The sequence below is a fragment of the Vigna radiata genome, chromosome 8 (genome assembly GCF_000741045.1).
Source record: "Vigna radiata var. radiata cultivar VC1973A chromosome 8, Vradiata_ver6, whole genome shotgun sequence".
Classification (NCBI taxonomy): Eukaryota; Viridiplantae; Streptophyta; class Magnoliopsida; order Fabales; family Fabaceae; genus Vigna; species Vigna radiata.
In genome coordinates, this window is record NC_028358.1 from 2,593,278 (window position 1) to 2,606,630 (window position 13,353).

The window sequence follows — 13,353 nt, forward strand, 5'->3', positions numbered from 1 at the left end:
TCTTGTTACTTATTAGAAATAAAGTCAATTTATAATATATAATTTGTGTAAATTTTATTTTATGAACTAATTTTGTAAGATTGAATTAAGGTTAAAACTTATTTTTTAATATTCAAACAGTCAATCTTTTAATACTATCTGAAGTTAATAAAATTTTAAATAAAACTTTATGTTTATTTGGAATTTCATGTAAGTTTTATAGTTATATATATATATATATATATATATATATATATATATATATATATATATATATATTATTTTAGTTGACTTAATTAGGAGACGAAATTTAAAGATGAGAGTTAGTTAATTAATTTAATTTAATTATTAGTAAACATATGTGTCGACCCACACATTCCATGTACAATTAAAAAAAGAAGAAAAGCCCCATTATTTTCTACACAGAACCACGACAAAACAAAGCCCCACCAGTCCCAAATTTTCAGTTCCCACTTTCTATTATGCCGCAAGTTCGCCACCACGCTTTTTATCGGCTACTAAACACTCATTTTCTATCTGTCAGAAAAAAAGAGCCATTTGTTATAATCCATCTTTGACGTTGACTTCTTACCACCCAACCTTAACCCAATGTCAATGCCCTTTTCGCTTCATCACTTCCAAGCCAAGACTAATGTAGCTTAACCCATTCTTAAATAAAACTCACCGTTTCACACACACACACTCTCTCTTCCCTTTTGTTTAAGAAGTTGATGAGCGATTTTTTCTTCTCCACTCTCTGAATTCCTTCAGAGCAATTTCCCTATTTATTCCCCTTTCCGATCCGTCTCCGATTATCCGTCTCCTTCCAATGCGCCTCTGATTTTCTCTCTATTTCGAGAATTCCGCGAAATCGTTTCTCTGGATTTTCTGCTGCGTCTTCATCTTCTGAGTGTACTTGACAACAGGTTGAAGTAATTCAGTAATTCACCTAATTTTTCTTTATCGGTTCTGCGTTTTCTGTTCTACTTACGAATTAGTATGAAATCAATGTTTTCGTTGAGTTAACTTGTTGTTTTTGCACAGTTTGTGAATTGTGGCTTGGTGTTATGGCGATGGCTTCGAAACGAAGCGCGAAGTCCAAGGGATTACGATCGAGCGGCTCCAGAGCTGCGAATTCGCCGACGTCTTCAACGACGTCGTCTTCAAAACAGTTTCTAGAAACTTCTGTGGATGGTCTGAGCTCGCCGGCGTCTTCTTCCGCTCGGAGCAAGACGCCGTATTCGTTTTCCGAGAGCGTGCCTTCGGACGCCAAGGAGAATGTGACCGTTACGGTGCGGTTTCGTCCTCTGAAGTAAGGGTTTGCGTTTCGGAGTTCTGCGTCGTGGTTTTGAGTTTGTTTGGGTTTTAGTTTGATCATGGTTTGTTTGTGGAATGTTAGTCCCAGGGAAATTCGTCATGGAGAGGAGATAGCGTGGTATGCTGATGGAGAAACCGTGGTCCGGAACGAGTATAACCCGTCCCTAGCGTATGCTTACGGTAAATATATGCAAATTTGACGTTCATGAATAGGGTTCTTGTTGCTTTGTCTTGTTTGATTGGTATGAACTGTGAAATTAGAATGTATGTGTTAATAATTTGCGAAGTTGAAAATATTTATATCATTTGGTATTCAACTTCTCTTCGATTTATTTTTTAGAATATAAGCTTTTGAAGCTGATAGCAGGAATGAATGGTGAGGTTATTGCGGACACATTGATTTAACTGATGAAACCAAAGCCGGAAGTATTAGTATCTTTTTTGGGATAATAGGAATAAGCTTTTATAAGAAGAAAGAAAGGAATATTAGTATTAAGAGAGGAAGAATGAGACTCATCGTATGGCAAAGCCAATAGGAAAGCCAAACGCTATACATAAGCAAAACAACTAATCATACACAATAGCTCTCCAATTCCTTCCGAAATGTAGAATGGGAACTCCTGGGAAGAATCTGTGTATTGAACACCAAAGAAAGGCTAAGTAGATAAAATATATGATACATTAACATTCTAAGCTTTGGTTATTAACGACAGGTACCAAAGTACAGTGAGCATGTACTACTGAGACCTCTGAAATTAATGATTAGGAAATGACAATTTTTCAGGGCACATCACATACTCAATTATTAGCATATGCTCCCAAGCAAGCCTGCAAATTTAGCATGCTGTTAGGCAATGTAGTAAATATTTTCCACTTTTTCGAATTAGAACAACACATTTGATTGCAAACCTGGGATTAAGCAAGTTTATTTTAAAAGGAAGTAGTTGGGCTTCAGCTGGAAGGGCCCATTTTGGGGTATTTTTCTGTTATGAACTGTAACCATTTACTTACTATAGAAAGGGAATAATGGAATACTGTTAGGGGATTTCTTAGAAACAGAAAGCTGTGAGGAGTGACCAGACTTCTTAAAATATCTGTAGTCTCAAAGGGAGATCTTCCCAATTATCCAATAAATATTGGTTTTTATTGCTATTTCTTTCGAGACTTTTACTAAAATCTGACACTTGGTAATGGTAGGTCCTTGCAAGATCTGAGTCTGTAACATAACGTTAGCATTTATCTTGTCGAGTACCTGATGAAAAAAGGACTTGATCTAAGGAGTTGGACTTCTACAGGGCATGTCAAGAAAGAGATTTTTTCTTTCTTTCTTCTAGGTCTTGAGATGTGGATATTGGTTGGGAGATGAATAAACTCATAAAGGACTCCAATTCAGCAGCCTCCTGCCGTATCCTAGATAAATACATTTCCTAGAACTGATGGGGACCTGACTACTGTGACTGCAATGATATGGTGATGATCAAATGAAGCAATACTGAAGAGCCAAGGAAAAGCCTGAGAAATAAATATGCTCTACGTCTATTCTTCCAAAATCTATTACAGTTTCACTGATTCCTACTCTTCTTTTTTTTCTACTAATTATTGAAAGTGGGAAATAGGTAGAAATTTTCTGACGAAAAGCAAAAGTGTCTTTTTAAACAGAAAAACCAAACTTGCCCTAACCTTCCAAAGACCAGATCCCCCATTCTTTTAAGACCTACATCATATTTTCCAGCTGGTCAAATAGCCTCTTCCTTTATATATGTCGCCCAACCAAAGAAACTCTTACCTAAGCTTAATCCTGTGTTATCAGAAGATGTTAGAAAGAGGAAGGGGGGACTGCACTACAAGCCTGAATCATCTTAATCTGACTTCCTAATGAAAAAACAAAGGCACCTATCCATTATTTTTCTCTTTTAGATCTTTTATGTTGATAGGGTCTTAAAATAGTGTCACTTGAGGATTTTCTTCCTTAGAAGGGTCCTGAAATAAGAAAAGGAGTCTAACTGAGGAATTAGCAGTGGGACCCACCTAACCATAGTAGTCATGGAATTGAGAAACTGATTCCCTACTTTAATTCTAACTGACCCACTTTTGGTTCTGTTAATTTCAAGTAAGAATAGTTAACGTAATTTGAAGGTTAATGATATAATAAGCCTATCATTATCCTCTGAGAAAAGATTCTAAATATCATGATATTGTACAATTTTTGCAAATAAAATAATTTATTGTATGGATTTTTTCTCGGGAAATTATCCTTCTCTCCCTCTCTTTATTTCATATGTCAATATTGTGTATTTAAGTTTTTCCTGTTACTTGTAGATCGTGTCTTTGGTCCCACAACTACAACTAGGCAGGTTTACGATGTTGCTGCTCAACATATTATTAGTGGTGCTATGGAGGGCATCAATGGTAATTGACAGATTGAACTTATTACTTCTATTTGATTGGCTAGATTAAAGTATAAATATGGTCTTGCTATGATCAAATTATCCTTGTTATGCAGATTGGTTTACGAATGTATGCTGTAGAATAACACTAAACACTGTTATGTCAACTAATTTAGAGTCTATAGTTTGATTTGTTTGGTTTGGTATTTGCAATCAGCTGTTTATTTGATATTAATGCTCATTAAAAATCAAGTTTGATATATTGACTTTGGAACTGTGTCAATGGTATTGACACTTGATGGACCATTGACAAAAGTTTACTAAGAATAGCCATCCATAAAAATTTGATCAATATGTGTAGAAGCCATATATTTTCTGGCTTCAATTGTTCACTTACCTTATGATTGTTGATAAAATAAGATTGCAAACTGCTCATATTCTTGCTTAGGGAGGTAGGCCAGATCATGATGTAACCTGTAGAGGTTTGAGATTCAAGATGTTAGCAACTGGTTTCACATAATGTTGTCGTTGCATACAATAATCAGTTGGCTTGGACCTTCACATGATCAATGCATAAAGAAAGTGAGGTAACTTGATCATTTGGACCATGGAGCATTCCCCCTATGGGTGATACACATGCAATTTCATTTATATGACAACCTATTTATAGTGGCTCTTTCTTCTTTAAGTTGGTCATTTCAATTAATCACGCATAGTGACTTATGTCTCCAAGGAACTAGAATTTTTCAATTGCATATTGGCTTATTGAGTAACTTACAATTGAACCATTCTTTGATTTTGTTGCAGGTACAATATTTGCATATGGTGTAACAAGTAGTGGGAAGACTCATACAATGCATGTAAGATCACACTTCAAAAGTTTTCTTCCCTCATCTTGTTGATCTTTTATTGGTAGAGATCAAATATATTTTGCATTGGAGAAATCCTAATTGAGTAAGGTAAAACCACTATCTGGAATTGTTTCCAGTGGAGAATACCTGTGGTCTCTTCCAAATAAAAGAAAGAAATGCATAATAAATTGATTTATTTGCTTATTTTTGTATGGCCTTTCCATGGAAAGGTATTTGCATAATTGATGATCACAAATATTAATTGTGGGAACTGTCACCCTCTTTCTTTCTCTTTCCCACTTAAATCCCATATCACTATGACTATATAACAGACATCATTTACAGTGGTGATTGTCTGTGGTAAGCACGCATCATCATCATTAATCTCATCAGTCTCTAGTGTAGTACAACTAGTGTATGTCCGTTACAATTATACTGGTAACATCATAGTATGCTTAAAAGTTAAAACCGCATGATAAGTTTTTTCCTTCTTAGCCTCATAATATATCACGGTACAATTTTTGATATAATTTAATTATTATCTTTTGAAATAAGAATAAAGAATTTGATTGATCTTATTGACTATTGTGTTACACGATTATAGCACTTAGTAAGATAGGAATTGGAGATACAGTGTATATGTTAAGTTTCTGGGTATGAAACCTAACTAAGAACACTCACTCACACACTCACAGCAAGCAAAAGAGCAATGAAAGAATGGATTTCTGTTGTTCACAGCAATAGAGTTCTCTGTACAATCAATATCTGGGAGCATAATCCCCCTCACAGGACTAATGTGTCTGTCTATACAACTAATGTTCAAAAACTAACTCCCTGACAACATAACAGAAACTATTTATACAATTCCTCTCCCGCCCATCCCAACTGTTAAAACAGTTAGGATATTAACTTTTCTTTCTCCTCTCATACACTCTCCACTACCTATCAGTATAACATAATAGGTCCATTTGATTTACACAAAAACAAGGGACAACAAAAGAGTACTTGATTAACTGTTGAATTTAAAGAGTTTTGGGACAAAACAAAAGGCGTTGGAGATGGCAGAACAAAAACTTTTTGTTATTCTGAAAAAAGGGGGCAGCTTTTTGCTCCAAGTGCTAGATCCTCAAAAGAAAAAATTATGCATTCTCTCCCTCACTCTCACTCCTCTATATATATGATAATTGATCAACAAACATAAAGCAGCTCTGCATTACTACTTAAAATATATAATGCTATATCATTTTATAATAAATAATTAAAATATATAAAAATATACTGTTCTATAATATTGAACAATAGTATAAATTGTATTAGAAGTGTTAAATATAGTGAAAATTATATATTGGAATTAATCCCTTGTGTAAAATACACACATAGGGTTCTCTATTTATAATAGAAGAAATATGGGCTAAGCCCAAATACAGATGAATATGTAAAAATAAAATAAAATAAAATAAGAACAATGTTTCCCTAATAAACATATAGGGACTATATTTCCCTAATTAACATAAACACAATATAAACTAAATATAATATCTCTAACACTCCCCCTCAAGCTGGAACATACAGATTGTATGGACCAAGCTTGGAATAAATAAACTCAATTTGAAATATATGATCTGTCTTCAAGAGTGTGCGGCAAACAAATGCGCAATCACATAAGAAGAATTAATATTAACAAGTGTATTATGGTATTTTACATTATTTTGCTTGTGCTGTCCATTGTTCATCTAATGATGCACAAGATAGAAATTTGTTCAAAAACTTAGATTTGTATGTTGTACCGAAGTATGTACTAAAAGCACCCTATATGCTTATAAAGCTTGTATTTTCCAGGGTGATCAAAGATCTCCGGGAATTATACCTCTTGCTGTGAAGGATGCTTTTAGCATTATCCAAGAGGTATGTTGAATGCCAGTTTTCTGTTGCTTCTGTATTTTGCTTCTTACTCTATAGATTATAAAATCGGATGATCCTTTCACCAGACTCCAAACAGAGAGTTTCTTCTTCGAGTTTCATATCTGGAGATCTACAATGAGGTAGGCTGCTTCCTGTTCTCTATCTTCTTGCTTGTCTTCATGTTGATATTGTCTTCCTCAAACTTTGTTATTTTATTCTGAGCTGTGCATAAAATAAAATTTAATGAAATGTTACTTCTACCCCTAAAACTTTGGTTTTATTTCAGGTGGTTAATGATTTATTAAATCCAGCTGGACAGAACTTAAGAATCAGAGAGGATGCTCAGGTGCTGATTTTATTTTTTTCTTACCAAATTTTAACATATTCTGTCTTTATTTATGATAAGTAATTGAGATTAAAGAATGGATTAGGTTATTTTGATTTCCTTTGATGGATTTGTTTGTGATCTCTAATCCAAAATTTTTATTATCAAGTATATTAACCATAAATGAGTTAGGGTCCATTGATGTGAATCAGTGACTTCAAATTGTGGCAGTGACATCAATTTGTTATGTAGATGGATTCTATATAGCACCATGGGCATTGAGTGGGTAGATTAAGTGTTTCACTGTACATTGAATATTGGTGGTTTGTTTCGTTGTCATATCACCCCCTTGCATAACTTCATTGATTAGACATTGATATTCTTTTCTTGATTGTTTGTTACTAAAGAATTTCAATAAACTTACGTGATGGAATTGGACTTGAAACTTTGGTAATCATCTCCAAACATCATCGTTACAGGGATGATGGGGAGGAGAAGGAGCAGATTTTAACTTATTATTATGTCATGTCTTGACATTTTCAGCTTTGTAGCTTTTATCTTTCTTTTTAGTGTTATGAGACTTTATGCGTACTTTATTAAACACATTGATGAATCTCATTTGATATAATATATTTCTAATTTGCTACCTTTATTTTATTAGCTTTTCTTATTATGTTTGGCAATTTTTTTCTGTTTTATTTTTTCAATTTGCATTGTATGCTTCCATATTTGTCTGCAGTGTTGTCTATCATATTGTGTGGCAGATTTTTGTTTTTCTTCCATGAACTGCCAAAAAGGTTGTATATTCATGGTAAATAAAGTTTTAGGGACTAAAATTAATAATGAGCATAATTGTTAAGTCAGAAGTTGTCTATATCATATATCTATTTGGAAGAAATGAAGTAACCGAAAATAATATGTGCTACATTTTGAACTGTTGGAGATCCCACATCGATTGGATATGTGAGTAAATTGCAATTTATAAGTGGGCGTAAACCTTTCATTACAAAATAATTTTGAGGTTGAGTTAGATTTGAAGTCCACTTCCTAATATGGTATCACGGTATATCTTTGCAAAGTAGTTTGTTAGACTTACTGTGCCATCTACCATCGAGCCGTTATCGAACCACTGACAAGTGTTTGTTTCCACAAGAGTGTGTTGAAGATCCCACATTGACTAGATAGATGATTAAATTATGATATATAAGTAGGTACAAATTTCACTTTACAAATAAGTTTTGTGACATTGAGTTAGGTTAATAGTCCATGTTTTAAGACCTGAATCTACTTTCTTCTCTCGTCATCCATATGAGGATGAAGTCTCATGTGAAGCATACTCTTGTTAATGTTATGGGAAAGTGAAGTTTTTGGAGGATTAAGACCCTCACATCATGAGCACAAAGTGAAAGAACCTATTAGAGAAGGATATGTCTTGGATCTGATGGGGAAGTAAAAAGGTTGAGCTAGATGTTGTCAGAGCCTATATGTTAGGTTCCTTTACTCAAGGAACGTAATAGATGAACAATCCACACACACACTCCCAACAGGAAGAAAGAAAGGTATGAATATAAACTGTATTTATCTGTAAAAGTATGAATGAACAGTAAACAAAAGAGTATTTCCCAAGGAAGCCTCCCTTCCTCCACTGGAATCACGCCCCAGTCTCTACCTAAAAGGCACCCAAAAAGATAAGATCCCCTCTCCCTATTCTGATTCTTATTTATTCTCTCTCTCTTCTAACAACCCGTAACCCACCTTGCTCCTAACACGTGTTTGTCTCACCCCCTACGTGTTTGCCTTGCTCCCTACTCTCCTTACATGTGTTTAGCTGACTCCTCTTTTATTCTTCCTTGTATAGACCTTTAATGGTCTAACATTACCCTCCTCCCCAACATCAACCTTGTCCTCAAGGTTGAAGTGAGGGAGCTGCTGGCGGATGTAGTGTTCGTCTTCCCATGTAGCCCCTTCAACATCATCCTTCTGCCATTGTATTAAGACTTGGGGTATCACCTTCCCCAGTTCCTGCTGGTTCTTGCGTTGAAGCACTTTCAGAGGAGTGTAAGTGTGTCTATCCTCCTGCAAATCATTTGGCAAAACTTCCTCCACCTTATGATCTCCTACCGCTAGTTTCAATTGAGAAACATGAAACACAGGATGTATTCTTGAAGATTCTGGTAACTGCAGCCTAAATGCAACGGATCCTATTTGTTTTTCCACCAAAAACGACCCATAATATCTTGCTGAAAGTTTGGGATGCAGTGTTGTGGGCATAGATGCTCGTCTATGAGGTCTGATTTTAAGGAATACCAAATCGCCTTCCTTGATTTTGGCCGCCACCCTCTTCTTATTAGCATGATGAGTCATCTGATCCTGAGCCCGTGCCAAGTGATANTTCAATTGCTGCAATGCCTCATCACGGGTTTGCAAATCCTGAGCAACTGCATCCACCACCGTTTCTCCTGGTATGTAACGTGTCAATGTAGGAGGAGGTCTTCCATACACCGTTTCAAAGGGAGTGCATTTGGTCGCGCCTTGGTACGTGGTGTTATACCAATATTNAGCCNAAGGTAACACCAAGCNCCAACTCTTGGGCTGTTCGGAGCTGAAACAGCGCAGATAAGTTCCCAACACCCTGTTCAACACTTCCGTCTGGCCATCTGTCTCTGGGTGATAGGCTGTGCTCATCCTGAGTTGTGTACCCTGTAAACGAAAAATCTCTTGCCAAAATACACTCATAAAAGTCGAATCTCTATCACTAACAATGGTTACCGGTATCCCATGAAGTCTAATCACTTCCTTCACAAACACCTCCGCTATGGATCNAGCTGTATAAGGGTGTTTAATTGCAATAAAATGTCCATACTTGCTGAGCCTGTCCACCACCACTAATATAGTATCAAATCCATGAGACTTGGGTAGTTTCACTATAAAATCCATACTGATCTCCTCCCATATTGCTTGTGGTATAGGCAGGGGTTGTAAAAGTCCTTGGGGAGATGCTGCTAGATATTTGTGCTGTTGACATACTAAACATGCAGCCACAAAATCCGTAATTGTTTTCTTCATTCCCACCCAGTGTAATGATTGCCCCACTCTTCTGTAGGTTCGGTAGATCCCCGAATGTCCTCCAGTTACCCCACTGTGAAAGTCAGCTATAATCTTTGGTATCCAAACCGAATGTGGGGATAAAACCAGCCGCCCTTTGTAGTGTAATCTGCCATGTTCCAGAGTGTATGCAGGGTGGGACTCTGGATCTGTTCTTATATCTGTTAACACCTTGCTGAGGTTCTCATCCTTCTCCACCTCTTCCATGATCTCTTTAAAATCAGCCCAGTATGGCTTGGATATCATCCCTAACATCTTTTCTTCTTCTTCCCACTCTGCTCCTTTTCGTGAAAGTCCATCTGCCACACAATTAGATGCTCCTGTCCTATATTTTATCTCAAATTCATATCCAAGGAGTTTAGCTAGCCAATTTTGCTGACTTTGGGTAGTTATCCGTTGTTCTAGTAAGTGCTTCAAGCTCTTTTGATNAGTAAAAACCACAAATTTTTGGCCCAATAGGTATGGCCTCCAATGTTGTATAGCAAGCACCAACGCCATCAATTCCTTTTCATAGATGGATTTGGTTAAAGATGATTCTGATAAAGCCTTACTAAAGAAAGCTATGGGTTTATTTCTCTGTGACANCANTGCTCCCANTCCATTCCCCGATGCATCACACTCTACACAAAATGTTTGATCAAAGTCAGGCAGAATCAAAACTGGAGNTGTTGTTACCGCCTCTTTCAGTTTCTTCATGGCTTCGGATCCTGCTACCGTCCACTTAAACATCCCCTTCTTNAGCAATTCAGTGAGGGGTCTTGCCATCTTCCCATAGTCACGGATAAATCTTCTGTAATACCCAGTCAAACCTAAAAAACCTCGTAACTCCTTGATAGTCTTAGGTTNTGGCCAATCTAACACTGCTGCAACCTTATCTCTATCCATCTCAACCCCTGCTGCCGATATCTTATGCCCCAGATATTTCACCTGTCTTTTGCCAAATTCACATTTCTTCTTATTGGCATAGAGTTTGTGCTCATTTAACACCTTTAAGACTTGCACCAAATGTTGTGAATGTTCATCCCATGTCTTGCTATAGACAAGAATGTCATCAAAGAATACCAATACGAATTTCCTTAGAAAGGATCTCAAAACCGAGTTCATCATATCTTGAAAGGTGGCTGGGGCATTTGTTAGCCCAAAAGGCATAACCAGAAATTCATAATGTCCTTGGTGCGTCCTAAAAGCTGTCTTATGGATGTCTTCATTCTTCATCCTTATTTGATGATATCCAGCCTNCAGATCCACTTTTGAAAAATAGGATGCCCCCTGAAGCTCATCCAACAACTCCTCAATAACGGGAATAGGATATTTATCCGCTACCGTCACCCTGTTTAATGCTCTGTAATCCACACAAAATCTCCAGCTTCCATCTTTTTTTTTTTCACCAATATAACTGAGCTAGAATAAGGGCTGTTACTGGGCCTGATAATTCCCAGGTTCAGCATCTCCTCCACTTGTCTCTCTATTTCCGACTTCATTCCATGGGGGTAACGGTATGGCCTTACGTTCACAGATTCACTCCCTTCTTTCAAAGGAATTCGATGATCAACTCTTCTCTTCGGTGGCAGCCCTTGGGGTTCTTTAAACACTCCTTCAAAATCACTGATAATCTCTTCCAATTTGACCTCTTCTTCATCATGATTTAAATCGCTAACTTCCATCTCCCCTTCTCTCAGTTCTGCTTGACTCAGACTCCAAACTAATGTCATGATTTCAATCTCGGTCTCCTTCAAAAGGGCTTCTGGTGTCACCATTTTACGTGTCAGGGATGGATCCCCTTTGATCACCACCTCTTCTCCCTCTTGCTCCACCTTCATAATGAGCTTTCTCCAGTCCACCTTGATTTCTCCCAGGGAGGCTAACCATGTAACCCCCAATATCACATCCACACCTCCCAGCTCAAACAAATATAATTTATCTCTAATCTCCAGCCCCTCCAATTTCATGGGTACTCCAACGCAACATCCCCTGGCCATTTTTCTCTGCCCATCGCCTAAACACACTTTATATAATGGTGTATCGACCCACGGTAATCCCAATTCCTCCACTAAATTGGTGGAAATAAAGCTATGACTAGCTCCACTGTCAATTAGCACCAGAACCTTCTTCCCCTGCACCCAGCCTTGTAACTTCATTGTATTAGATTGTGTGAGCCCTCCGGCAGACAACTCTGATAATTCCATTGTCGTTTGTGCAATCTCAGCATTCTCCTCTGCTTCTTCCTCTTCATCCCCCTCAGCCAATATCATAATACGCATACTCCTTTCAGCGCAGCGATGGCCCGGACTGTAAGGCCCACCGCAGTGAAAACAACGACCTTCTTCACGCCGTTTAATAAACTCTGGGTATGGCAGAGTGCGTACTCCTCTTCCTGCATTTCCTCCTCCGCTACTCCCTGCTTTCGAATTTCCCCTAACCGCACTAGCATCCTTCTTAGTGCCTCCGCCGCCGTTCCCGGAACCCTCCGACGAGCCTCGATACGTTTCCGTTCTCGCAATTGTCCCGGAACTCGCGGAATACCTTCCCCACGATGCCCCTCCTTTTCCTCCAATTCCACCACTCACTCGTGGCACCAACCCCGCCTGTTCAACATCGCGTGCTCTCTCCATCGCTGTCAGCAAGTCGCGTGGGTCGTGCGGTCGCACTAAATTTCGTAGCCCCTCCTGCAACCCAGCAAAGAAATATCCCAATAGTTGCTCTTCCGTCACTCTGGTTGTTTGTGCTACGAGTGTTTCGAATTCATGAATATACTCATCTACACTCCCTCGCTGTCGCACCGCAGCAAGCTTTTCGAAGACGGTGCCCCGATTCAATCCTCCAAACCTCCGTGTTAGCGCCTCTGTAAACAACTTCCAGGTTGGGTGTTTGGTTTTTTTCCTCCAGAAGCGGAACCAATAGTTTGCACTTCCCTCCATACATATATAAATCAACTTCATCTTCTCCTTCTCTGTCACTTCCTGTATGTCGAAGAACTTCTCAGCCTTTGCTATCCAGCCCATGGGGTCAATCCCTTCAAAAGTTGGAAGCTCAACACGCTTCATCCAGCTGCGATGGATTTCCCTTCGTTCGTCTTCCGATTCTTCCTCCGACGTCTCCGACGAGCGTTGCTCGCGTTCGCCACTAACAGACTCTCGACTCCCTTCCGAGCTCCGGTCTCGGTTCTTGGAGCGTCTTCGAAAGGCTCGTCGAAACTCGTTGGTCATTTCTCGCATCTCCGCCTTTAACTCTTCCACCGTCGACTCCATCGCCACCATTCGCCCCTCCATTTTTCGTCGCTCCAGCTTCCTCCGATCCGGCAGGTCGGACCAAACCTGTTAGGTTCCTTTACTCAAGGAACGTAACAGATGAACAATCCATACACACACTCCCAACAGTAAGAAAGAAAGGTATGAATATAAACTGTATTTATCTGTAAAAGTATGGATGAACAGTAAACAAAAGAGTATTTTCCAAGGAAGCCTCCCTTCCTCCACTGGAATCACGC

The 13,353-nt window shown here is 38.3% G+C and overlaps 1 protein-coding gene across 4 annotated transcripts in view; it reads left to right on the forward strand.

The window, feature by feature from the left end:
• The first annotated feature begins 449 nt into the window (after nt 1–449).
• The window catches only part of LOC106772021 (kinesin-like protein KIN-7K, chloroplastic), a 26,129-nt gene continuing 13,225 nt past the window's right edge, over nt 450–13,353 (forward strand). The window contains exons 1-8 of one of the 4 annotated variants that reach the window (XM_014658131.2): nt 450–919; nt 1,024–1,291; nt 1,379–1,476; nt 3,616–3,705; nt 4,491–4,543; nt 6,374–6,439; nt 6,523–6,576; nt 6,723–6,782. In XM_014658131.2, the coding sequence (XP_014513617.1) occupies nt 1,047–1,291; nt 1,379–1,476; nt 3,616–3,705; nt 4,491–4,543; nt 6,374–6,439; nt 6,523–6,576; nt 6,723–6,782 (666 nt within the window). In that variant the 5' untranslated portion in view covers nt 450–919; nt 1,024–1,046. Of the gene's footprint in view, nt 920–1,023; nt 1,292–1,378; nt 1,477–3,615; nt 3,706–4,131; nt 4,271–4,490; nt 4,544–6,373; nt 6,440–6,522; nt 6,577–6,722; nt 6,783–13,353 lie in introns of those variants that run through there. The other 3 variants (XM_014658132.2, XM_014658130.2, XM_014658133.2) reach the window with 3 other exon arrangements.